The 27,198-nt window shown below is 37.1% G+C and overlaps 1 protein-coding gene across 1 annotated transcript in view; it reads right to left on the reverse strand.

The window, feature by feature from the left end:
• The window catches only part of NRG3 (neuregulin 3), a 113,795-nt gene that overhangs the window by 19,293 nt on the left and 67,304 nt on the right, over positions 1-27,198 (reverse strand). The window contains exons 4-5 of the mRNA XM_009704289.1: positions 10,385-10,487; positions 5,129-5,255 (exon numbers count right to left, since the gene is read on the reverse strand). Coding sequence (XP_009702591.1) covers positions 5,129-5,255; positions 10,385-10,487 — 230 coding nt within the window. The remainder of the gene's footprint in view (positions 1-5,128; positions 5,256-10,384; positions 10,488-27,198) is intronic.

A 27,198-nucleotide genomic window follows, 5' to 3' on the forward strand; every position in this document is an offset into this window, starting at 1 on the left:
CCTCCTCAATGCTTTTCCCAAAATAATAATAATAAAAAGTCCAGAAATGGATGTGGCATTGGAAGAGAGCTGATGTGGAGGTCCCATTTCAAAAGGACTGAGAAGGCAGAGGGGTCAGCTTTAAATTACATTCAGAGAGTGTGCCTCAAGGAGGTAAAGAGCCAGTGATTTTTCTGGATGGGCTGACCTTGCACAAAAGCCCGTCAGGTGGTGTATTTAATGTTCTTAAAGCTGTTCCCATATGCTCTATATGTTTTGTTGCCAACACTAGCCCTAGACAGAGGCCAGTAAATTCAAGTTTTTCTATTCTGGCAGTTCTTCCTAAGTAGTCATGCGATATAGAAATGGGAAATTTGCTCTTGATCTTAGCTGATAACTCACATCGTAACTCAGGCAAAACCACAGAGTAATCTTTTAAAAGATTTAAGTGTATCTGTTGCTCAACATATATTAATTGCATTTCTATCACAGTGACTAAAAATAATTTATTTCCTACTACTATCAACAAAAGGCAACAAGACACAAAAAGAGCATTTTTCCCCCTCGTTATAAGAATATCAGAAACCTGGAGCTAGTGACTGCAAGCTATTAGAAACAAGTGTAGTGAAAAGTGAAACCACACACTACAGCATGAAAAGTGTATTAACCACCTCCAAGGGAAAGTGATGGGGAATTAATAGATCCACTTAGTGCCATAGGAGAAGGTATTAAAATCCACAAAGGTGAAAAAGGCCACCTTAAACCACCATGGCAACTCTCAGAATCACTAAAGGAATAGCAAGGCTTCAGCTGCTTTTTCTTTTGTTGCATGACGTATTCGTCAAGTTATGAGCATTTAAAGAAATGCTCTAGTCAAGGTGGAAAAAGGAGTTACTAATCAGGAGCATGATTAAGACTTATGAAGACTGGTGAACTACAGAAAAACAGAAGGAGGGGCACAACGCCTCCTCTCGCCCCTTGCACAGTGTATGAGAAGGCACAGAGCACTTGTCTTTCTAAGAGAGGCAGCTGAGAATGACCATTTACTTCATTTTGCCTATGAGGCTATCAAACCATTTGCTGCAGTCTTGTGGAGCACAGTTGTTAAATATTTCTTGAAAATAATATATCATCTTTGGAAGGGGTATGTAATACTAGAAGTTCTAAGTTTCACGCATTACGTTAAATAAATCTGAATCTCCTGTGTACCTCAAAGATCCTGCATTAAAAACTAGCACATCAATCTCCTTCTGACTGAAGAACTATAGCAAGACTAGCAGTGCATTAGTATCCAAAGATGCTAGAAAACCTAGCAAGAAACTAAGTGTGTTGCTGCCAGAATATTTGCGAAAAGCAGTCGACTTGAAGGAGATTCAGAGAAATACTAGGAGCTCTGTTCAAATATTTATTTATGAATCCTGCTTGCAGTACAAAGTATTTACCAAGAGAAATAGACTCGGCACAGGTGAACACAATTATCAGCTAGGAGCAGTAGGAGTTCAGAGAGAACACAGCTGTCCTGACAAAATCTAATCCCTTTTTTTTTTCCCCTTTACAGAATCACATCTGAGCAGAGGAAGGAAATGGAGGAGATGTAATGCATTTGATTTTGTGAAAGAAAAGCATATGATACTTCCAAATACTGTCAATGGAAACAAAAAGCTTTATTCCCTGCAAATGGCAGGGAGGCATCCATGTTTTAACTGAAATGCCTAACTCTCCTTGCGTTCTTCCTCAACCTCGGGGCTTGCCAAGGGAGGTGCTGGGATGTGGCCATTCTTCCTCACTTGTGTTCACCCTGCTGATCAGAGAGGGCAAAAACCCCAAAGAGAGTTACTTCTTAAATGGAGTTCTAAAAAGCCTACATTTTTCAGTTGGTCAGCTTCTTTTTTTTCCTGAATGTCTTGTTGCTTAACTTGAATATCCACATCTGAGCGAGTAATCCTGCCATATGGATGTTTAATGAACTTGGGGGAATGTCCAACACTTCAAATCTATTTCTTAAACACTGCCTTTTGAAATAAGGATTGCTGCAAGGTAACCCGTAGTCTAGGATGGAACAGGAGAATTCTGATACAAACGGAGTGTTTTAAAAGTAAACATTCAGAGCTTTTAACCTTGCATATGGTTCTCATAATCACACTACTGTAAAGAAGCTTTAACTGGCACAGAGGTGGGATATCATGGGGACTGAGGTCTGAAGTCCTTTTCCTTCTGCAGTAATGCAAACAACTGCAAGTATAATGAGAGCCTAGAATAAAATGCAAATTTGTAATTCATTTTAATACTTGGTTCAAAAATGAAATGTGCATTTTTTCTGTTAACAGCAATTTTCAGACATTCACATGGCCTCTCTCATTTAAGAAAAGATTCAAAATTGGCTTTGAAAATAAGTAATGAAAGTAATTCTTTTCCTAAAGTCCAGTCAAGGGTAAAACGGGGAAAAAAGGAATGAGGAGAAAAAGTTCTTCACTGAGATTGGCCAAGCTTTTCACAGCCACAAACCACTTGAAACACTTTCTGCTATACCCTGGTCTTGGGAAATAAGTAAAAGCTCCTTCTAGAGCAACACAGCATTTGGCAAGATCCACACATCCTTTACTAAATGTAGCAACCTCTGAGACAAAATGTGATGGCTCTTTCAGAATAGACATTGTTAGAATAGTCATCAAGAATAAGGAAACTTATACAACTGTTCTCAGGTCTACACTAATGTATTCTTCTCTATAGAAGAAGAAAAGGAAGGGTAAAAAACCTAAAAGCATCACCAGGTCCATTCAAAATAGGCAGGAGAAAAATATGGGAGAATCTTTTAGGAAAGAGAGAAAGGTGACATACAAGCAAGACAGTTTTCCCATGTAAGAGGAGCACTTGGAGTGGTAAAAGAAACGGCTTCCAGGATTACATAAACCAAAGTGCCAGACTGGAGGGCTACTCTCCAGAAAATAACCACCTTAATTTATTTAAGTTTCTTTATTGGCTCCTGCAAATGAAGAGAACTAAGATTTCTCCCCAAACCCATGTGGTGGGAGCTGCAGTCAGGAATCGCAGAGAGATCGCACCCAGGCAGTGATGGGCAGAAAGGTGGGAGCAGAGCCGCAGGATCGCTCCTCGCCCCGCCGCCTGGTCCCTTTCCCGCCCAGCAGACAGGCCCAGGGCAGACCTCTGGTCTCTGAGGGGCAGTCACTCAGCCATTCCCACGGAATACCATTGCAAAGTTCTTTGCTGCTGCCTCATCATACCCCCTGCCCTTCTTTTTTTCCTCTCCAATCTGCCAAGTTTTGTAAATATTTCATGAATTGCCGACATGCATTACTGCACTAAAATCTTGCTAACAATAGAAACCGTTATTACCCTGCACTGTTATGCTACATCCTGCACAAGGTCATTCTCTTTTTCTTCCTTAGAATCTTTGCTCCCAAAGGGAAAATGCATTAATGGCAAGGAGTAAACAGCTGCCTGCAAGCAGCCACAAGAACAAGAAAATGGTGTGTTAATTACAAGCACTGATAATGCCAGTCTGAATAGCATTAAAAGATGAAAAGCAAATTTGGATTAAAAGAACAGTAAATAATAATGGTTTTCAATCTCCAATATCTGGACTCTACAAACTGCTACTTCAGCCATTATGGCTATTGTTATGGCAAAAGAAAAAGACTTAAATAAAGCTTGTTGACATGTTTGTCAGCTGCTCAGAAGACATCAAATAGTTCATCTTGATGATGGGTTGACAAAATATTGCACTGAATTACATGAGAAAAAGGCAAAGAACATATTCTTAGTATAAAACAAGACCTACTTTATATGTCAGAACAAGAGGATCGCAAAAGCTTTTTACAACTTTACCTTTTGTTGCCATCATTACAACCCAACAACACTCCCAACAGCTTTTTTTTTTTTTAGGGGCTAAAAATAATATATGACTGAATGAACTGAAAGTGAAATAAAAAACTGCACAAGGTTCCCTAAACTGTGATTATGTCAATTGAGTGGAGCTATCTTCCTTCTTGAAACCACAAAGCATATCATGACCACAACGGTGCTCCTATAAAACAAAACTTGTAGTGAGCACAAAGCAATGCTCTGACAAGTCCTCTGTCATAGCACGAAGGCTCTGCTTACTTTGAATTCATTAAAAGGGATTATACTTATTTCTGTATTAACCGTATGTAAACCAGGAGTTGAGACACCTGTGGCTAAGTGGGCATGAATGCTCACTTTTGCTAAACTCCCACTATTCTGATGGAATCTGGCAAATAAGGTAGTCAACCCTTTAAGCAAAGCTAAGATACTTTTTTTAAAAAAAGACTTCAGCATTTAGAAAGGCTCCAATACATCTTTTATGATTTCCTATTATATTGCCACCAGGATCCTTCTCAGTTGTTCCAAAGACTTTGTTCAAAATAAGACAGCATTAAATGTGTATGAGCAGAGGAAAAGGAATTACATGTATTGGAAAATACCTTGCATCCAGGGCTAAATAAATCTGTCATCTTCAAGTTCCTTATACAAATACATTTTATGTATTTCATGATTCTGGAATTGTATTAACTTAAGTATAACTATATACAGAAAATGACTAAATAAATTTCATATTTAGTTTGAACAAACTAAACTTTTTCTGGTATCAAAAATCCCTTTAAGTCAAAATCTAGGAAAATAAGACCATCTACACAGTCTTCCCTTGGGCACTAGTTTACATTTGTAAATTTAATTCTAGATTTTGAATTTACTCTGAACTAAGTGTGACAAATCTATACATTTTTTCATGCAGGTTCATTAATTATTGGAAGATTTGAAATCACTTAAGATCAAGGACCCTCACTTCACCTATAAGCCATATATATGAGCTAAGGTATTGCTGGAAACTGTAACAGTAATTTCCACTGCTGGATGCAGAGCTAGGGGGTTCAGTAAGGTCTATTACATGAACAAAATGCACCAGGATCCATTGAAATAACTGTAGGAAAAAAAAAAAAAATCCTGCTTGGCTTTTTCCATTAACAGGCCTGATAGAAAACGCTTTATGAAAGAGGTGAGATTTCTTGTTCCCATTGCTCAGATGCTAATAGCAACATGGTGATGTGCTGCCATCAGCAGCAGGAACTCAGCCAGGCTATTAAGTGTCATAGCTAGCAGGATTACTTACATTTTGCAGCTGGACTCGGCTTTGTGCCATACACTCTGACTTTGCCATCATGCTGGAAGCATTTAGGCTGTAGGTTTTCCTATTCTGTGTTTCTTTCAGCTGTTCATGAATTTGCTTTGTTTGTTTCCTGCAGACAGAAATAAAATTCATGTAAGAAAGAGCTAGTTTGATCTTCTGCTATAGCCATGATATTTTTATAGCCATGGTTCCCTTTGTTCAAAACTTCACCGTATTAGATTAACCAGCTGAGCTAATTCACTAGTGTCTAATATTTTGATGCAGTGGTCATTTTCTAGTGAGCCTTCAGAAAGGAAAAAAAGAGCTCTTCTGTTTAAAATACCTTCTATTCTCAGATTACTATAATAGCATGCTAGTTGTTTTAATGCAGAATTTTGTAAGACCATCTATTACATATTTAACAATAGCTTGCAAGTAGGCCTGAATATTAAATAAGCATTTTGCTCTGATTTGGAACAAAGATTTTGGCAAATACAGCAGGCATTCGCCCCTGTTGGCTATAAAAACTGTTAAAGAATCAAAGATTTCTGCTAGCTGATTAGACTCGACCTATAACCCAGTATTCTGTATAGACCAGCCTTTGCTTACATGCTTAAACCTGGAAAAAATCATCAGTACGGTATCTGAGGCTGTGTTTTTGACATATTATACTACGATCCACTATGTCAGAGCTAGGAATACCACTAGATGAATTATTTGCAATATTCAGGAGATAACTACACTAGTAATAAAAGCTTTCTGTTTCTGCCACACTGTATTGACAAACTGAGTTTTAAAGTACATGATTGAGGACATGAGGCAGCAAACTTTATTTTAAATATTTCTTGTATCATCTGCAAATAGATACCTCAGCTGGGCAAAAACTGTTAGCAAAATCTATTTAAGGTCTTTTATCAGTCTCCATTCTTTTGATAAACTACATTGTCTGACACTATCAGTTTTAAATGATCATGAGAAATAACTCCACAATACTATTTTAATTCTTTCCTTCCTTCCTTCCTTTTTCTCTCCAGCAGACGCATCTCCAGCAGCGAACCTACAAATGCCCTGGAAACTGCCCAGCAAGGTCAAGGACTTGCCAGCAACAGCAGCCGCACTTTGATATGCCACCAGCAGCTTTTGGATAGCAATTGGTACAGAGCCAAATTTCAGAAGGAAGTGATTTCAGGGAAGTGTCGATAAGAAATAAAGGAAATATAGTCTTTCTATACTGAAATCTGAAATTTTAGCAAAGACGCTTCAGTAACATTTTGAAAAATTCCTGTTGATTTTGCTGCTGAAAGCCTTGTGACATCATCAAGTTTGATAGCATCTTACTTGACTCAGGCAAATGATTTTCACACCAAATGAAGCACAAAAGTAATTTAAACTTCTTTCAGTAGAGTCGGTGTCCAGCGCAGGAAAGCGTAAGAAACCAGAAGAAAATGATTGACCTAAGTGGTCAAGGGGGGAGACTGTGAGAAAGGACAAGTTCCCTGATTATGAAAGCAGGCAGTGGGAGGTATCCCAGTTCAGTTATTCAATTTTAATAAAGTAGTTTTTAATATATTAAAATAAATATATGGGATTTCCTTTGCCTTTGAGTCCCCTAGTTCTGATTCAGCATTGCACAATTTAAGCACTTGCTTAAATTCAACAAGCTGTAAGCACCTGCTTAGAAGTAGGTATTTGTTATAGCACATTTCCTGAGTACATGTATAATAAACCTTGGACTCTGTAAGTACCTCTTATGCTTTCTATTTACATCCTATTTTGAAACAGCACCACAAATGAAAAAGAATTAATTAATTTGTAAGCACGTTACAAATATGAGTGGCATGTTTTGAGTATAGCTAGGAGCTCATAATTAGTAAGATTTATGAACATGGCTGGGTGAGGAAATAATTTCTCAAGCACAAAAACTTATTAAACTTTCAAAATTCTTCCTTAGCCAAAACAACTTGTAAAGTTAATATCAGGATAATCTGAATAGAAATATAATCTGAAGGATTAGAGTGTCAAATTAAATTAATTAGCCAGTTGATTCTGAAACATCTCTTTTAAAAACATGTTTTGATATCTACTAGTTTTTGAAAAAAAAATCAAAAAATTTAATTTGTGAAATGTCAAAATGAACTCTTTAGCTTCTTATAAAATTCTAGGGGAAATTAATAAAAGCGACTCTAGAGTTTGTAAGAATAATTATTTTCTGACCAGCTAAATTACATACACTGAAGAAACAAGCACATATATCTGTATGTCCTACTGGAAAGCCAGCCACTTGCATGTTGGTCTCCATAATGGTTATGGAACATCCAGTCTTTTTTGATGGCTGTTTTTGAGTGAAGACTTCATATAAAGTCTAAACAATGACAGCGAAATATGATCACAGAATCAGACTTTGGGAATCTCTCCTATACATACAATGTTCTTAGAATTTAGAAAATAACAAAGCAAATTACAAATTTTTGGAACTCTAATTTGGATTTATTTATAAAATCTGGGTTTAGAGTTGTTTGTACATCTATAAACACATATAAGTAAACTGGAATATTCAGCTTCACTGCTGCAATCATTAACATTACAATTGAGATTCCCAAAGGTAATTTACTGAGAGAAACACTCAAATAATTAATTTCCTTTTATGTTCATGCAACCTAACATTAATATCAAGTTTATGCATATTCATTTTGCCAAACTATAGGATGCACAGTTATAAAACTAGAAGCTATTAATAATTCAAAGTTACTCACTGATTAATATATTTATTTTATAATTTTTGTTTTCAAAACAAATGGGCCTTATGTGTTCTACTTTAGAGATATTTGGCAACAAAGCATTATTACTTCAGCAAGAAATAAAGTCATTAGTCATTTATAAAAGTCTAAGCCATAAAGAGCAGCCCATTACTGTACTCTCCCTCTGTTGCTAACACTTGCAGCACTTTCTTGATTACCCTAAAAGGAATAATTGGAAAGGCATAGTATTTAATAATAATTCTAAACTTCCTCAGAATGAATTTATTTTAAAGAACTTTTAATTTAATGGTACATAGGGAAGTGCATATTTCTAGCAGCAGGTATTGTACAATTGTCAGACTAAGAAACTCGGAGTGAGCGTCTTCATGGAAACTTTTTTCTTAAAGGGTTGCACCATGCAGAGTTTCTGTAGCTGTTAGCAATATTTTACATTTTTGATACATCGAATTAAACCCAGGGATTATCACCCATGCAAGAGGAATGCTTTGATAACTCTTAAGGCATGATCAAGACACATCCGTCTGATGAAGAAGCTCCTGAAAATCTGTTGACTAAGAGCTAACATATGATAAGGGTTGAGGTACTTGAAATTTGTGGGTTTTTACACCCTTAAGACACTGGCCAATGTCACAGTTACACGATACTGTCTTACGTGGCCTCTATGCAACCCAGTCTAGACACTTATCTACTTTTTGGACAATTTGCCAGATGGAGCCACAGCCAGGGAGTTAAGAATTGATTAGTATTTTACCATTGCTGTGTTTCATATATTTGATAAGATCTCCTGACTGAACTGGAGGTGCTTATTTTCTCATTACTCTTCAAACTTCAGTTCCAAGAACCTGGCATAAGCACACTTCAACTCTTGCCCGTAACTCTGAACTATCATATGTATAATGCAGATAAAAACCCAAACCCAACACCCCCACCTCCTGCTGAGATATGAAGTACCACTGTCCTGTGAGTTCATCTTTGAAGCATTATTTCTACTCATTATTTTTAGACATAGCTCTCCCCACCAGCTCATCAAAGTCACAGTATTTTGAAGGCTGTTCCAATCCAGCTCTCCACCACTCCCTACAACAGTGCAAAACCAAGAGGGGCACAGCTGAATAACTGAGGGACATTTTATTCTCACTATGCTCAGGTGTTGACTGCGTGTTCTTCCACTGACAATCCTATTCTGCCTTTTCTGAATCTCTCTTCACCAGCAAAAATCCTAAGCCTTTCCAGGAAGACTAGGAACATTTTATTCTCTCTTTCTTTCTTCTGCAGATCTAAAATGCATCATGACATTTCTAATGCAGTTGCAAAATGGCTGTCTCTGCTCAGAATTTATACTACAACCGAGGAGTTTGCAGAGAGGAACTGTCCTGCCACAGAATCCTCCCAGCTAGCACCACTGTCATACTCTAGGTCCAAAGAACAATTAAATAAAATCCCTCAAGACATTAGAACAGGTAGGAGTGTTTAGATAAGACATGAACCAACTCAAATCACACACAAAATACCCCTGAATTTTGAGGGGAAGAAAGAGGGGGAAAAAAAGGTCTAGTAACTTTTCCAATTTCTTTTTTTTCCTGACAGAATGTCATTTTTTTTTTTTAAAATAAAAAGTACTCCTCATGAGATTTCCTACCCATTAAAATAAATTCTAAAAAGGGGATTCAGATAAGCATCCAAACTTTTAAATAGTGCAAACCTCCACATTTTTGAATGCTCAGCCACCACGACTAACCTCATGCAGGTACTATTTACATTGGTATGTGTTCTCTCATTAGCTCCAGCTGGAACAGGAATGAAGGATGACAACTATATGGAACATATTTATAGATACAGTGGCACTGACAAGCATGTCATGTAATTGCTATGAGGTTTTTGCAACTCAAATTACACACATAACAATAAATATTATAAAATAATGTTCAGTTGGGAAGATAAAGAATATAGCAGAAAGTGAGTAAAATAGTTTAGTGCAGGTGATTCCACCATACTTGGGTAGTTCAATGTGCTTGTGCATTACATACACCCATTATGCAACTACATCAGCAGTTTACTATTAGTTACAGGTTACAGATATCTGCAGAGCTTGGGTCTTTCTGCATTCTAACTTTACCTTTGTTTTCAGCATACAGAAACAAAAGGGACATTCAGGGATATGAAATGAAATGCAAAAAGGAGATGGTAAGTTTAAACTTTTATTTTCAAAAGAGGAAAGTGATTATTGCACTGATAGTAATAGACACTAAATTATTATTGTCAAAAAAAGAACTGGAAAGGACACAATCTCTTTTTTCCTGATATCAGAAAAATAGAATGAAGAACACATATTATTACTCCTGTTTACTTTTTTTTTTGTGGACTTGATAGTGTAGCCACAGGGAACTGTTCTAGCCTGTCCAGAGATAACAGCTTCAAAAGGAGGGGATAAACTCAAGAATTGTAAAGCTGTAAAAAGGACAGAAGCTAAATAACAAACACACTAGACGAAGGCTCTTACTTTGTTTTGAAGTAGAACGCTGCACAAAGCATGCCCACTACGACTATGCCAAAGACGATACAGGAAATAGACAGCACCTGGCGCTGGTACACTTCTTCGCTCTCTGTGAACAGCAAAATTGAGAATTATGAAAGCATCAGAAAAAAATACTTGCAAAAAGTGGGTTTCAGCACATCATGGTTTCACTAATGATGGACAGATATGAGAGATTTGGAGGTCTGGGTTGGCCAGTTCCTCAACAGAATGGATGCTTCTCTGAACCTCTCATCTAGATAAGGTTCATAAGAGTTGTGGCCTCCTAGGAAAGTTTTAGAAAATGGTTCCAGTACACAGAGAGATACATAATAATAAAAATCAGAATAGTTTAGTACTTTCTCTGCCCTACATGTTATTTCTCAGCTTTTAGAAAGATTCTACTGTCAATAGGGTAAAGAGCCCTACAACCATGGAGTTTTTCTGGCTTAAGGCAAGACCCATCAGAGGTCTCACAAGGTCCCACAAGATTCAGAGTTCTTTTTTAGTTACCCCCAAAAATGTAAGGTTTTTTTTCTTTTTGATTGAACAGTGATTACAATGCCTTACTCATATGTCATTCCCTGTACCTGAAGCTTATGTACAACATACCACATTAAAAATTAATTCAATCAAGTTGGATGGAACCCAATGACTACTATGCGGCAATGCACCAGATATCGCTTTCATGGGAGTCTATTTTTTTAAAAGACATTTCCTTAATAAATCTCATAATTGTCTAATTAATTTTAAAACAGAAACAGAATGAAAGTAAAAAAAAGAAAAAAGCTAAGAAAACAGGAGAAAACACTCATTCATGACAGCAGACAGAAGCTGATAGGCAACTGGAGTTTCACACACTGAATTCATCAACAGCTCCTTAAGAGTTATGTTTTATTTTTATTATTTCAACTACTTCTCTAGTTCAAAGTGCTAACATGCTAAACAGATTGTTATTTTTTAAGATCAGTTCCTCCAAACATGCAACATACAAAATAGTACTTTCATTCATGTATTTTAGGTAGAAAAGCAACATGTAGGATTACCAAAGCACAGTATAAGCACTGTACACCTACAAACCTACAATTGCTTTCTAGGCTGGAGATCTTCAGTGCAGATCCTGCCCCATCAGTATGAATACCAGACACATATGTCAAGTAGGTGACAGTAACTCCAAGTTCAAGGTTCATAAGTCTCAGGTTCATAAGAAGAAAATATTGTATGACAACATCAAGGTGAATCTAGGCAAATATTGAAAAAAATCTACACCTAACTGGAACTTCAGTCAAATACCACCTTGTGTTATAATGACCAAAGACTATATACAGTATCTTAACCAGTACTAATTATTAATTTCTCAAGAATGAGTATCACAGAGCTGTTACTAAACATTTTGAATCTTAAATACAGCCATTTGTCTCTTGTAAAAGTCCCGGTCCCTTTTCATAAACTATTTCAAATAAAATTACAAGTACCAAATCTTTATTTCTTACTTCTCAAACTTATTTCTTACTACTCAAACACTACCACAGTGATTCAGGAGCCATTTCTAAGATGCAAAATGTCCTCAGCTCCTGTTGACATTTTTCCCTCATTTAATTTTGAAATTCTAAAAGTTGTACTTTTAAAATATTGTCTTAAAAATAAAAAGAAACAAATACAGTAACTTACACTTTTTACATATCTATCTGGAAAGGTTATAATTCAATAGGAAATTCTGATAACATTGCAGTAAAACTGATTCCAGTAGAGCTTTAGGCCCATTCCTCATTGGCATGTATAAAATTTGGATCTAGACAGTAAATCCTCATTGGCAATGAACTAAATGTTTAGGGTTTTAATTTCTTTCTGATTGTTTGTTAGTTTTTACTAGCCTGTGTAAACACAATTCTCCACCTTCCATTTCCACTGCAGTACACAGAGGACTAATCTTACGAAATTTGAATTCTTATGTTGAGGTGGATCACACTGCAAATAGTAAAAGAATTGTTCAGTTCAGCAACTGTCAATCTATTCTGCCTGAATAACAATTTCAGCACCTACTGCCTAAGAACACAACTAAAATATACATACTTATGAACAGTAATTTCACTCAAACATCGCATATAATTAAAAAAAATTTTTTTTAAAGAAACTGATTGAAGTAATGTGTGCACACAGGCTTAATTTTGCTTTTCTTTCAATCTAAGTCCTCATTAAATACTTACTCTTCTTTTTTCCTTTTGTTATTTTTTTGAGAAGTGGTGAGCTTAATGCAGTTGTGGTCTTTTGTTAGTCCTGAATAGCTATCACTGTCTTGTTAAAGATGCTTTAGAATACATCTTACCAAGATAAAAGCAATTCAGAGACTGGACAATATTATCTTGCTCAAACGACTATGTGAAGATTTAAGTCTCTTCTGTAGTCAGATTAATCCCTATCACTAGCTTTCAACACATGCTGATCGATGCTTTCTTTGCTTTTTGTTTATTTCGTACAATGCATATTTAAAGAACTACTTATTGATTAACTTTACTCCTTTTCTTAAGACATCTTTGTTCATTTTTTTATATCCTTTAAATCTTTATCTCTGTATTGGAATCCACCATTTTTTGTCTCTAACATCTTAAAATATAATCAGTTAAGCATTTTTCCATTCTCTAATCTTCCAGACTGGCTTTTTTAAAAAAACCCACCCTCTTACTGATAGAAATGTAATTTGTCTCTCTCTGCAAACTTGGAAGGTCTCCTCACTGTTGCCTTGATTTAACCTCACTATTGCTCTAAACACGTATAGCACAGCTGAGATCCTCTCCAGCCAAGGCGTACTGAATAGGGCCTTTAAGGCAGAAGGCTGTAGCTAAGTACTGTAAAGCACTTTTGCTTTCACAGAGCAGAAAGCTGTAGAAATTCAACATGTAGAAAAGAGAAGAACTGAAATACCTTCTCCTTAGCTGAAGATGTGCATCAACTTGTGCATGCACGTACTTACATATTGAAACAAACTTCCCAAGGTAATCTAAAGTGTGACTGAAATTATGGTAAGTCTCTCTGTATTCACATATATTCATATATTCCTTGTGAAGTAAATCACCTTAATTACATTCTATTGAAATAAATACTCTAGGGAGAGGATTCCTCATTTAATGAGCAGCCAAGAAAATATTTCAGCTAAAAACCAGAATATAAACTGCCACGGATATTCCTGGATAATTCAGCTGAGAAGTTAAGGCTACAGAACATGAATTCTATCAAGTATTCAAATTATACAAAATACATAACCTACGCCAACAGAAATATAACCACAGACTGCAGTGCTAAAAATAACATAGTAAGCTGTTTAGATGCAGACTATTTTGTTTAATAAAAATGATGGAAAGAAAGATCTTCCCAGAACATAAAGATAAGACAAACTCACATGGGACATGAAACCTGTTGAAAGGCTGCGTTCCCATAGACAAGCCCCCATACACTGTGTGGGCTGTTATATGTCTAGCCCATTTTTATTTATACTACTGATTCTTTCTTATTTTCATTCCTGTAACAAAGTTGTCTCTCTTCCTTCACCTCTGTCATGTCACCCCACTGAACGTAAACTTCTTGTGCCTTAAGTGCTCCTTTTTTCTAAGCTTATCTCACACATTTGCTGCCATTATGAAACACAAAATGACTAGCAGTGACCCATGGAAGCAAAGTTTCTTCCAGCCCTCACATCACAGTCAAATTTCATAGAACCATAGAATACTTTGTGTTGGAAGGGACCTTAAAGACCAGGTCTTTGGGCAGGGACACCTTCCACCAGACCACGTTGCTCAAAGCCCCATCCAACTCGGCCCTGAACACTTCCAGGGATGAAGCATCCACAACTTCTCTGGGCAATCTGTTCCGGTGCCTCACCACCCTCACGGTGAAGAATTTCTTCCTAATATCTCATCTAAATCTTCCTTCTTCCAGTTTAAAGCCTTTGCTCCTTGTCCTATCATTTCATGTGTCTGTTACTTAAAAAAAGGACATGCCATGTTCCAGGTACTAGGGTTTGGGGGTTTTTTAATTCCCTTGCTCTTTAAAATTCACTCTTAAAGGCTGTCATCTGTCTGCTTTATGCATGTGGAAAGATCCACTGAAGCATACACATAAGTCTTTAGAGGATTAAAAAGTGTAGGGTAGACACGTTTTTCTCAGGATTGTTACTTCTAAAGGATATGGTAGTTTTATTGTGTAAATAAGCCAAAACTTGCCTCTTCTTTGTGACTTTATTATAAAAGGAAGAACACTGGTACAAGGTGCCTGAGAAACAGCCACATATGTTTCTAATCATGTTACTAAGAAAAAATAATTTAGTTAATTAAAACAGGTTATGTTAGGCTTTGTTAGCACCTCAATTCACAATATCATTACCAGCCATAATCACTGGATCCTTTAGTTCTATTGAGTATTTTCTGAATTCATTGAAATATCTTTGAAAGGTATTTCAAAACTGAGGAACAGTATTGTGCATGTGGCCTAAGCAAAATCATAACAAACCAAAAATAGTAGTTTTCCCCCTTGTGGTGCTTATTTCAGTGGCTCTTGAATAAAATATCAATATGGTCACAAGCACGACAGAGAATAATTACTGAATATTCAAACTGAGCCAACTGAGAAATTACAACATTTACCATACGAATCCATCACTTAAGCTTTGCTCTATAAAGAAAAAAAAAAAAAAACAAATAAATGTGCAGATTAATTTTTCTGCTGAATTTTTTACTTCCAGCCCCAAAAGCACCACAAACCCTAACAGCATTCAGCATTCCCTTACCTTCCTCAATCCCCTCCCCTAAACGGACCTGCTCTGCATTGCTGCAAGTAACAACATACTATAGAATAAATACGGGAATCCCAGTATCTTGTCATTCATATGTATGACAAACAAGTGCTTCCCATGTGCTTTCTCCCATAAATAAATGTCAATGAAAATGTTATGAAAATAATTCTGTGACTTATTTTTCACCAGAAAATTTAGAGATGTTCTTCTTCATCTTTTTCTCAATCCCTGCCATTTATGAGTTAACAGAGGAAGTGTGGCCTAGTGGATAGGAGATAAAAACACCTTTTCCTCAATAAATTACAAGACAGCATGAAGGCAGGCTTTCTTTCTGTCTCCATGCAAAAACCAAACCACGCAGGTGCAGTGAGGTGGGCACTGTCACCTCTGCTTTAACCTCACTGCCATAAATTTTTTTAGTTTCCCTTCATTCCCTGCCTGTGCATTTTCTGACAAACCTCTTAGCATTCCATACTGTATTGGAATGTCCTGGAGAGCCAGAACATTGCTATTGAGGTGAACCTCAATAGTATCATTTGCCACTTACACTCTTATTGGTGTCCTGCATCCTCAAAGTCCCATGTACAAGAACAGAGAAGGATCACATGGAAACACGATACATAACATCAAGATTTTCAATAAAATACGGATTCCCGTAAGTTGAAATGCAAGAGAGCAGTTAAACCATATTTCTCAATATACTTAGATTTATGTGTGACAAGTGCTGAACTATATGTGGAATTCTAAATTTAATTCATGAAGAGAATAAAAAAAGCCTGCATGTTCCACAAAAATCTGTGATTGCCTCAGCATCAGCCCTCCAACTCTCCCAAGAGTCTTCTCTGTTCTTTCACTTGCAAAAACCTACCGCACAGATTCACTGCCATATGCTGTAGTTTGTGCTAAGGCAGAACGATTTAACAGTTGAAATGCTACAAGCCACAGTTCACAAATTTCTTATTTGACCTTGGGTAAGTCAAGACCCTTGTTCTTTATGTAACCATGATGATAATATTGCCTCTTCCATTTCAGCAATTAAAATGATAAAACTTAACATAAACATATTCACCTCTAAAGGAATGAAGTCAATGCAAATACATGAAATAGATAAACCTGCCCCAGATAATTCTTTTCCAACATCTTTAAGAGCATATGCATTACTTCACATAAAATATCAGGTTTTATTCTAATTGTCAGCTGCCTTTATTAGACACTGACTTTTCTTCCTCCAACTTTTGGCTGTCTGGGTAGAGTTTCCCTTTTAAAAGGGCTTCAAAAGACTTAGGTTCACAAATTAGGAATGGAAATTTGCACCTGCTATCATTTAGGGAAAGGGCAGAGTCAAGGTTAATTAAACAGATTCACATTTCAAAATGGAATCAGAGTAAGCAGACTTCTGCTGGCAAAAGTTCATAAAGCATTTCGTAGTTTCGATAGTGATCCTCTCTTGGGAAGAACTGTTCAATGATTCTGACTGTAACAAAGATTAACAAAATACATTTTCTTCTACTTGTGGAACATTCAGAGCAGAAGTATCTTAATGAGAGCAAAGTGAAATAGATGTAGCCCATTATGTATTATAATTGCATGATATTATACATTGTTTGACTATTGGTATTTAACACTAGTGAGATCATTTTCTGTGTACAGAGAAGGCAGAAAAGGAAGGGGCGAGTGTTCAACCCGTTTGACTGACCTATTTTGAGTACTTAATTCTACTATATTAATGCTGCATTAGCACTAGTTTTGCATGGAATATTAAAAATAAAGCAATGAATTTAGTATAATGTTATAGACTCATCATGAAAAGGGATGCAAAGGTATGTGCTCTAACCCTGAGCTCTCAACCAACTATTTTATATTGGTGAGTAAAAGGTGAAATCTCATTCAAAAAATAATGAACCAAATTCTCCCGAAAAATTATTTCCATCAAACCCATCCTTAAAAAAAAACCCACAAAATAAAATGAGCCAAATATCTGCAAAAAAGAAAAAAGAGAGGCTAACCTTACACAAGGATGTCTAGTGTTGTCTATGGTTACAACAGGAGTGAAGGTGCCAATATTCTTAGTAAGTGCTACTTGTTATGAAGTGAAAATATGCTAAGTACTTTTAAACAGCACGATCATAATTCTGAAGGTAAATTAATTTTAACTTTGATTTCCTAAGAAACAATAATTTCCTTTTATCTGCAGGGAACTTGGGAATTTGTGTCAGCTACAACCAGAACTCAAATCTAACAAACTTTCAAAGCTTTGGTTAAATACATTCAATGCATCATATTTATTAAATCTCAGGCTTGAAATAGACTCATTGGCAGATAAGGGATGACAGGTAGCTTTTTCTTTTTTAACAAAAAGTCTGGTTAGGAGGTTTTGTGCATTGACAATTTACGAGTAAGACAATCCAATTCTATTACGAACTTTATCTATTTTCATTCTACTTCTAAAATGGATAAGGCCAGTCATCTATCAACAAAATTCATTACCTAAGTCTCATCAGCCTCTGCATGCATGCACTAAATTTCCTTTTTGAAAGATTCAGTTTTAGAATTTATTACAGCAACTCTAAGTTTCCTAAGACCTTCAATTACTGCAAAAATACACCCAGTAAGGTAACTTGTACTGCACTATTATTATATACTAATAAGAATACAAATTACATATGAACATTGTTTTTCTCTTCTTCATTTTTCATATAACCTGAATATAAATGTTTTAACTTGAGTTTGCTAAGTATAAGAGAAAAACAAATATGAAGGCCATTCTTCCTCCCTCCCCCAACTTAACTTCCAGTCTGGATATAACTTGTTTAATAGAGGTTGACAGCTAAAAATCTATGGTAATATTTTAGACAATGAGCACAGTGAAAAAAACCTTATGATAAAAAGGGTGAAGCTGTCTAAAACTTCGATCCTCTGACAGTAATCTCTGTGCCTGATGGCTGCCTGCGTTTTTGCTGATGTGTGAAAGGGATGAGCGGCTAAGGAGCAGCCTCCGAAGGAATAGCAGTCCCAAAGGAAAGAAACTGGATATCTGGTGGAGAAAAAAGAACCCACTAAAAGATCTGAACATTTCATTTCTATTTTATATTAGACCACCATTGAAAGCATTTCTACTAAAAATGCATCAGGTCTCTGAAGAAATAGTATCATGGTAATATGGTGTGAAATTCTAGGCAAACCAGCTACGCCTAAATGAGATGAGCTTTTGCCCTAATCTCATTTGAAAATTTGCAGCTTTGAGACACAAAGCTGAAGACTTACGGAAGTTTTTTCTGGGCAGTAAGGATTGCACATGGCCCTATATGCTGTGGTATTCCTGCAACTGATTGCAACTGAGAAAAGAAATTAACAGCTCTCAGCAGAAAAGAGCAGGGAAGCAGCAGGCATTTTCAAAGAAACTGTGTCCCTTTCCCCAAAAAGACCATGTCATGTCTGAAACGGAGGGGGATGGGACTCCACAGAGCACCTATTTTTTTGCCATTTCCTATTGTTTGGTGCAGAAGGGCACTGACCAACAATGACACTCCAGGCACCAGGCCAAACTCATCCAACTTATTTATAACTCAATCAGCCATCACCAATTAGTCCCATAAGCAGTACACCAGGTACTGGTTTCTGGACACAGAAAGCTCTGCCTTTATTATCACAAATGAAAATGAAAAAGAGATTGAGAACAGCAAGAGGAAGTAGACACTAGTGAATAGGAACATCCAAATCTTAACAGGTAGAACAATTTGCCCCCTCATTCTTTGATTGTGAAAGAAACTTTAGAGTGTGATATCCCCTCTTTGCACACTTTTTCTTTGCATGTATTCACATGGCACAAGAGAGAACCTCAGCACCAATGCTAGGTGAGTGCTTTTCCTGGCGCAACGGATGGCACAACAGACAGCACTGAGAATCCACCAGGGACGGGACAGCACTGGCAGCCCAGCAGCAGTGACTCGGGCAGCCAGCAGAAAACGAATAGCAATGGAGTGGTACCAAAGAAGCCAACTGCAAAAATACACTGAAAGAAAATTCCAGTGGGACAGCCAGAGGTTTTTAAACCTTTGCAGTACTATGCAAGTCTAGGCCGTGCAAAACCTCTTCATAGCACCATTGTTATGCTTGCTAGCACCTCAGTACTGAACTAATAGCTACTGAACTAACAGCTAAAACCATTTGTGTTTTAGTTACTAAAACCATTTAGCTCATAGCTAAAACTTCATGATCTACCATCAAGTCTTACTCTTTATGTCTCTTCTGCTTACTGAGAATCACAGCTCCGAGTACCTCCAGCTTCTGCTGCAGGTCCAATGCCTTAAATGAGTTTCACCATCAGACCACTCTTGGTGACAGCATCATACTAAGTCAGCAGGCAAGGAGGGCATGCAAGATACTGACAATTTAGTTCCACAGCCAAACACCAACCAAGCAGATGGTCTGCATAGTTCCAGCTACCTTTGTGTTGATAGCACTGTTGACCGTTCTCATATAACTTTTGAAACCATGTGAAATGTAGATAAGAAAATCCATATAACTGTAACACATTACAAAGCCTGAATGTTACCTACTGGTCTTCCATTAAACAAAGATATTTGCAACATTTTCTGCATGGTACAGAAAAAAGCTTCTAGTCTTTCATGGACACACAAAAAGCTTCAAAGCATAAATCACAAATATACAGTAGTGTTTCTTAATAACACTCTTTATAGTTTTGGGGTTTTTTTTGGTGGTCATGTTTCCACGTATATTCTCTTATGCTAATTAATTATTTGCCAGGTCCTAGAGACCTTTCACACCATGAATTTCCCACAGAAAGTATTATTCCCTTGCTCTGTCTCTGACAGAGCGTGTAAGCTCCACAATTTTGTATAAGAGTCTTAAGTCATGGGGAAATAGTATACTATCCTGCTCCAGAATGACAACTCACCTTCTTTTCCTATCTTAATTTTTGGCTGCTTCTTGGTACAGCTCTTCATCTTCCCTCTCTGATTTTGTTATCTTCCTTTCTTTTTCTTATTTTTTATTGTAAATCTTATAACCAAACACAGTTCTGCACTTCAAAAACATCTTTGCTATCATCCTTTTTTGCCCCATAATCAGCATGAAAAATCTTCCAGCGAAACTTCTGTTCAGTATTCATTCTCGTAATATGACCTTCTATTTCTGCAAAGTCCATGCTCAGCCGAGCTTTCCAGCTCTCCTAAGTCCCTGGTTCAGCCATATCTCCTGCTGGTAAATGGAGGAAGCAGAGGGAAAGACATTGAGACACAAGCTTCCTGCATGAGTTATTGTAGAATGTATTATGGTTTCTTAAGATACATACATATATATAGGGACTAATCCAAAGACCATTACGTGCAACAGGCTTTGGATCAGACACATAAGTCATTGCACTTTAAATTGTTTTATATGTAACCCCATAAACACAGTTTCTGAGAGGTTTATTACATAAAAATATTATGGGTTTATAAAGCAATAGCATTCTTTAATTCTGCCTTAGTAATTCCTTAGCTGATGAGGGTTGTTATTCCTAAGATCCTAAGCATGGCTAACATCTACTATAATAATGTCTTAATTTCCCAGCTGATATTTTATTTGATCTCAGAACTTGCATTGCTATTATCAACAAAGCCCTGTCACTAGAATTTCTCCCACAGGTGAGGCTTATATATTCTATATCCACTCAAATCTTGAGCTAACATCCAAGCTGCCAAAGCATATTTGACAGTTAGTGTTGATGGCTACACTGTCAGGAACTCACAGTAAGTCAAGCAATATTATAATTAAGTGCCATCTCTGTTTTGACTGCTGCTGTTTTAACCAGAGTGCTTTTATAGATTTTTTTTTTTACAAAAACATAGTGTGAACAGTGACAGGGGAGCCATAGAAAATGATTGTTAATAACTTGAACTATTTTTTGCTTTTCTTCTTCATACACTGAAACAGAAATGTAGCGTTCTACCTGGGAAAGCTCTGGAGCGTGAGGGCATGGAGGATAAGGACAATGGTTTAGTCAGCTGCAGAAAGATGTGACAATGGACACCGTGTTGCCACTGAAGTACAACAGTTTCTGAACAAGACTCTGCAGGCACTGGGCTACATATTGATGCATTGCTGCCTTCTTGTCCCAAGCCCCAACTCCTTGACCTGGCTTCTCCTCACAAGCTAGCAACCAGGGATGGATGTGATGACAAGGAGAGAGACTGCCAGAGGGAGTCAGAGAATGTCCTTCTTCACAGAGCATTGTGTCAATCTGTGTTCCCCTTGATGCCATACTCACTCAAAGCTCCCAGAAACGTGGAGGATTAAGGGACTGTATACTTGTGCACCCATTACTTATTCAGCTGATTTTCCCTACCTAACTCCATGAGCCAGGGAAAATTGGAGATGGAAATCTGGCTTGGTGCACAGTGTCCCTCACCTCTACAGGTGCACCGGCATCCCCCTCACCTTGTCACAAAGTATTCCCATCGGTCAGGTCCCCATCACAGCAAGTGAATGTTCGCTTACCACACTGACTACAACACTCAAGTCTAGACTGGATAAATGATCAGAGAGAAAACCAGATTATGTTGGCAGAGAGAGAGAGGTAGATATGGTGACTGTAAGCAGCTATACTCTTCCTTTGATCCTCCAGAGGCTTTTTGCCAACATGACGGGTAATGCATCCAGTTGTTCATACTGAGCAATGGCGGACGCTTGAAGTCTACTAATATCAATAGCAGCGTTAAGACCCAGCTAAGCCCTCAGCCCACAAAACGTCTAGCAGAGAGCTCCCTGCACTCAACCACGTTGAGGGATTTGCTCGGTGTATGTGGCAGCGGTTGCAGGTAGGCAGCAAGCTGCCAAAACCAAGTTCCTCAAGTGCCAACTTCTACGTATATGCGACTGCTGGGACTGCTGCAGTGCAAGCCTTATCACATTCCTTTGCTTCAGAAGGATGGAAGAAGGGGATTAAAATCTTTAGCAACTGACATATTGCGTGACATCAATAATACATCCTAATTGTGTTCCTAGTTAAAAGAAAGTTCTTAAAGTAGTTGAGAATATAGTTTTACTTATTTTTATAACTCCTCTTCCTGGCTTCCTGACAGATATATACAAAAAGCAATATATAGTCCAATCTCTCCATATGAATATATTTAGGCAGGTTTTAAACACATGTGCAAATTGTAGCTCAAAGGGATGGAAATGCATGCTTAAAGGTAAGCATGTACATAAATGCAAACACATTTTTTACCAATAGATTTTTAAATTTAAAAATCCCTTACATATACTGATTTTTTTTCAGAAGTGAAGCACACAGTGTCAGAAAAAAATCCATAAACTTGCCATCAAAAAGATGCATAGTTACCCGAAACCATACAGGGCAACATAACTTCTTATAATCTATAGAAGAAATGAAACTCAGCAATAACAAAAATATTTTCAGAATGACACATGGAATGAGTTTAAAGTTAAAAGTGACTTGAAAAAATAAGTAAAATAAACATCAAACTATCTCTGACCCTGAGGAGGTTATTGAGAAGGCGGAGCCAGTGGTATACAGCATGAAGACAAGACAAACCAGACAGCATTTGAAACAAGAGAGTTTCCCACTAGATATGAGGAAAAACTTCTTCCCATGCGGACAGCTGGGTGGTGGACCAGGCTGCCCAGCAAGTCTGTGCAGTGCCCATCCGTGGAGGTTTTTGGCATGCAGCCAGTTGACTAGGGAGTTCCTGAGGTCCCTCCGAACCTGAATTATTTTACGACTGCACCAAAAGGAGCAGCTTTACACAATCACTGTGTGGCAAGCTGAAGGACATATTACACCAATGTCAAACATTTTCAAGTGAAGCCTGACTGGTGGCACCAGTAATAAACATTTTTACACAGAGTGCCTGGGTGGGTGCTACAAGCCAGGAGCTGTCATACACAATAGCGATGCTGGCAGCGGAGGGCAGCTTTTGATGTGCTTTGTAACATCTCTGGTCATGATTTTTATCTAAAAATTGCAAATGGAAATACTCTGCCAGAAGTAAGCACTACCTCTAGTTCACCCCAACACCTTAGCATAAAGCTCACTTTGCCAAGCAGTCATGGCAAAGTGTTTTCTGACTCACGTTTTATAAGACAGCCCTTTCTGTTCCCCTCAGCTTCATGTCTTTAAAAATATTCACATTATTTTCCACGGCAGTCATGATGGACAGCTTACGACTATAGGGCCAAATGGGTGCTGAGCCTTGAACAAACACGGCTGAAACACCACAGCTCTGAGTATGGCTTAATGAAAAGAATAAGCAGACTCGGAGAGGTTGAACAGAACAACCCAAACAAAGACAGCTGAATAGTATGCAAGAACTTGGCCTCCTTGGGCCTGCCTGTGTCCCAGTTTTCTTTTCTGCCTGAGCCGGACATATTTTGAAGAGCTTGAATAGTGCTGAGCGACTGAGGGTGGGCTGACGAGGAGGAAGGAGACAACAGCTGCTGCATTGCCATGGCAGGAAAGCAAAAGGTGAAAGAACAAAAGAACAGACTGCGGAAGACGGTGCTGTTTATGATCTCAGCATCGTGGAAGAGGTGTGAGAGTTCATGGAGACGCCTTTATGATTGCAACTGAAAGGCTTCCTTGCTGGCTGACCTGCTGCTGTGGTTCTAAGTCATTGTTCTCTCCCCTACATCTGAAGTTACTCACGTTTTAAAATTATATGCCTTCGTATTTCCTAGCAGCTTTAAACAGTTATGGTTAATTTTCCTGTTATTATTTCAGGACAAATCCGGTTTGCAATATTATCAAGAAGGCAGCTAGGTAAAAATCTCTGCACATCTCAACTGCCTTTGAATTCTTCCTTTGCTGTCAGGTGTTGCTAAAGCCAGAGAAAATGCATTGCTTTTCCATGTTGCTCTTCATATATCCTCTTTGACAACTCCTATATGTTTTGTTTCTCTGAGCAGGACTAGAGGGGAGATTCCTTCAGAGGACCCTTCTTTATGATATATAACTTACAGGTACTCTAAGAGACAATCAGAAAACATAAGATTCATCAAGTTGCCAACATACTGCCATCATCAATTTCAATTTTCACAATATTGTCAAAGAATGCAGAGGTGGTATGCAAAAATGGTAGATATGAACTAAAAGAAATGAATTAAATAAATAGCCATTAAAATGGCAAGGACTTACAGCTTCCTCAGTTGCTAACAATAAAGGAGACATAAAATCTCAGTTTAGACATCTTTTCCTCCAAAACAGTTTTGTTTATATATGTTATCTATATAACAAACATGTAAATAAATGTCTTTATACTATGTTAATAGCTGGGAACTAGATTCAAAACCTTCCAGACTGACATTCCTCAATCCCTACTCTTCTCACTTGCAGCTGTTATTAAATCTTTCCAGATATTTCCACCTTATTAAGACCAATTTTTGAGTTGGAAACATTTCAGCAGTGTTTTGGATGGATTAACCTGGGAAACACACCTGCTGGGACTCTTGTGCAGAGTAGAGCAAGAATCATAAGGAATAGTGGGACCGATTCTGGTCTACTTTGCAACATGCAAGAAAATGTCACCAAAACTTAAGAGTCATACTGGTGTAAACCCAGAATGTGCATGACCTGCCAGAACTACATGCTGGCTGCAACAAGATCTGTCATTCAAATGTGAGCTTTCCTCTTATATTTTGTCTCAAATGGCTCTTCTTGAACCAAAAATCCATTTCCAGGTATTCTTAACTGGCACATGGAACATCAAACATCCCAATAATACAGAATCAGACCTTAGAAAATACAGATAAGAGACTCAACTACCAGCTACGTGTCCTAATTAAGTAAAGCCTTCATTGATCACGCCTCTATTAGGTAATGTCAGATTTCAGCTCATTAAGAATCTTTTCACAGAAGCAACTGCAATATTTGAATAAAGTACGTATTTTACCAGGCAGAGGCTTGTGAATCCTCTGACAAGACATTTTGAAAGGATTTAGAAATGCTGACCAGGATGCTCCCTGAATATATTGCGTATTTATGCTCACCTGTTTCCTGCTCCTTGTTTTACTGTTAGTTATCTCATAATGAAATTGCATATTGAGTCATTTCTTCACTAAAAGTTTGTTTGTTTTTAACCTTTTGACAAAAGTAGTATTATATTCTAGATGTTCTTAAAATCAGCCTAAATTTCCGTAACTTTATGAGCCAAACTAACTATGTCCTGCAGAGTATCGTAACACTGCGACAATTTCTGACTTATGTTATTTGAATTGATAGAAAGAATCATAACTGACATCTCCATCAAATGTTGTGGATGCCTTCAAATTCATTGAGTCATTGAGGTCATACATGAAATGTTGAACTTCAGTAAATGACTGCATCAAAGTGTATGTTTTTGCATCAGTGAATTCACAAGCATAAGCCAGTCAATGAGAAATAATATAGGGGTAACTCTTGTACTTACAGTACATTTGTAGCTTACTGTCAGGTTTATCAGATTTTTTTTTATAAAGACTAGTACCTTCTAGTCTATGAACACTACAGAAATAATCCAGTCTTTGAATTGTAATGATTTTAATAATAATTTACAAAATTCAGTCTGCACAAGCATTCTCAGCTATATCCAGTTCAAGTACAAATACTCTGGAAGCTAAAATTTCTTTCTTGCAAGCCCCTAAATTAAAACACATAAACACAAATCACTTTATACATTAACCAAGATTCTCCATGTAATTTTTGGGGAAAGGGAAAAAAAAAAAAAAAAGGGCATTTTCAGTAAATCAAGATCTTCCACTATGAAGTTAAACAAAAAAGTTGCTTTTCTGCAAAAATAATTTTGGAATTCAACCCCTTTCAAACCCCGGAAAATGTAAAAAATGTACTTCAAATAATCAAAATATTCTTTCTACTTTTATAAATAAACCTATTATGTAAAAGCTGTGGTTTTTTATTTTATATTTGTAAATTGTAAATGTAAAAATGTAAACTTACAATGTAAAAATAATTCAAAAATTCTGTCAAACGCTCACTGCAAGTACTGATGAAATAGTATACCAAATCAGTAGGAAACTTCCCACCTACTTGAAATAATTTTTTTTTTATTACTCATTGCGTATTGTTAGAAACATAATTGCTTTAACTTATTAAAACTGCTTATGATAACCAAGACCTATTTATGGTAACCAAGGCCAAAGCACTGAAAAAACCAACAGCAATTATTTTTAGTAGTATGACTATATGAAACTGTCCTCTTTCCTTCAAAAAAGTCCACAAACGGGATAGAGAGGAGCTATTTGCCGACTCTTCTCACTGAAGTCATTCTCAGAGAAAAAGCAATGTTTTAAGTGGTGGAGAAATACGTGGGGTTTTTTGTTTCAGAAGAGTCCTTAAGTTTCATTCTTCAGATAAAAATTAAACAAACTGCAATGAAGGCTGTCATCATTTCACTATTAGAGAAGAACCACAACCCAGAAGTGGAAAAGGAACATTGCAGATGCTTTTGAAATAATTTCTCTGAAAATTAATTTCTAAAACTTTACAACTAACATCCAATATCACAAAGATATGTGAAACACTCTTCAGACATAAGGTCAAAATTTACCCTGGATCAAAGTCCATCCTTCTACTTTTTCTAGCTTAACATTGGCTCACTATCAGGAAACTGTTCCAGAGTGTCTGCAAAAGGAAATAGAACAGTGAAATTATCCTCCCAAAGCAGTTGAAAATCAGGATGTTTTTAAAGTCTCTGAGTTCTGCTGAATCCTATTGCTACCTTAACTATCTGGTTTAAGCTCTTGTGGTCTGTGTGTTGTAATTATGTACACATGCTAAGATTTTCCCCAAAGCTCCCTCAACAGTTAAAGAAAATTCAAATCTTGCTAATTAATCTTTAATATGCAATGGTCTAAAATTGAAAGAATAAATTTGTGGCTGGCTAGGTACAAGTGATATAAAGCCCTCTCCTATGAATAATGGAGCAGAAAGAGCCAAGATAAAGAAAATAAAATCTCAATGTTGAAATTCCTGTCTAGAGGCATTTGGTTTTGCTTTTAA

The sequence above is a fragment of the Cariama cristata genome, unplaced genomic scaffold (assembly GCF_000690535.1).
Source record: "Cariama cristata isolate BGI_N322 unplaced genomic scaffold, ASM69053v1 scaffold4557, whole genome shotgun sequence".
In the NCBI taxonomy this organism is placed as follows: domain Eukaryota; kingdom Metazoa; phylum Chordata; class Aves; order Cariamiformes; family Cariamidae; genus Cariama; species Cariama cristata.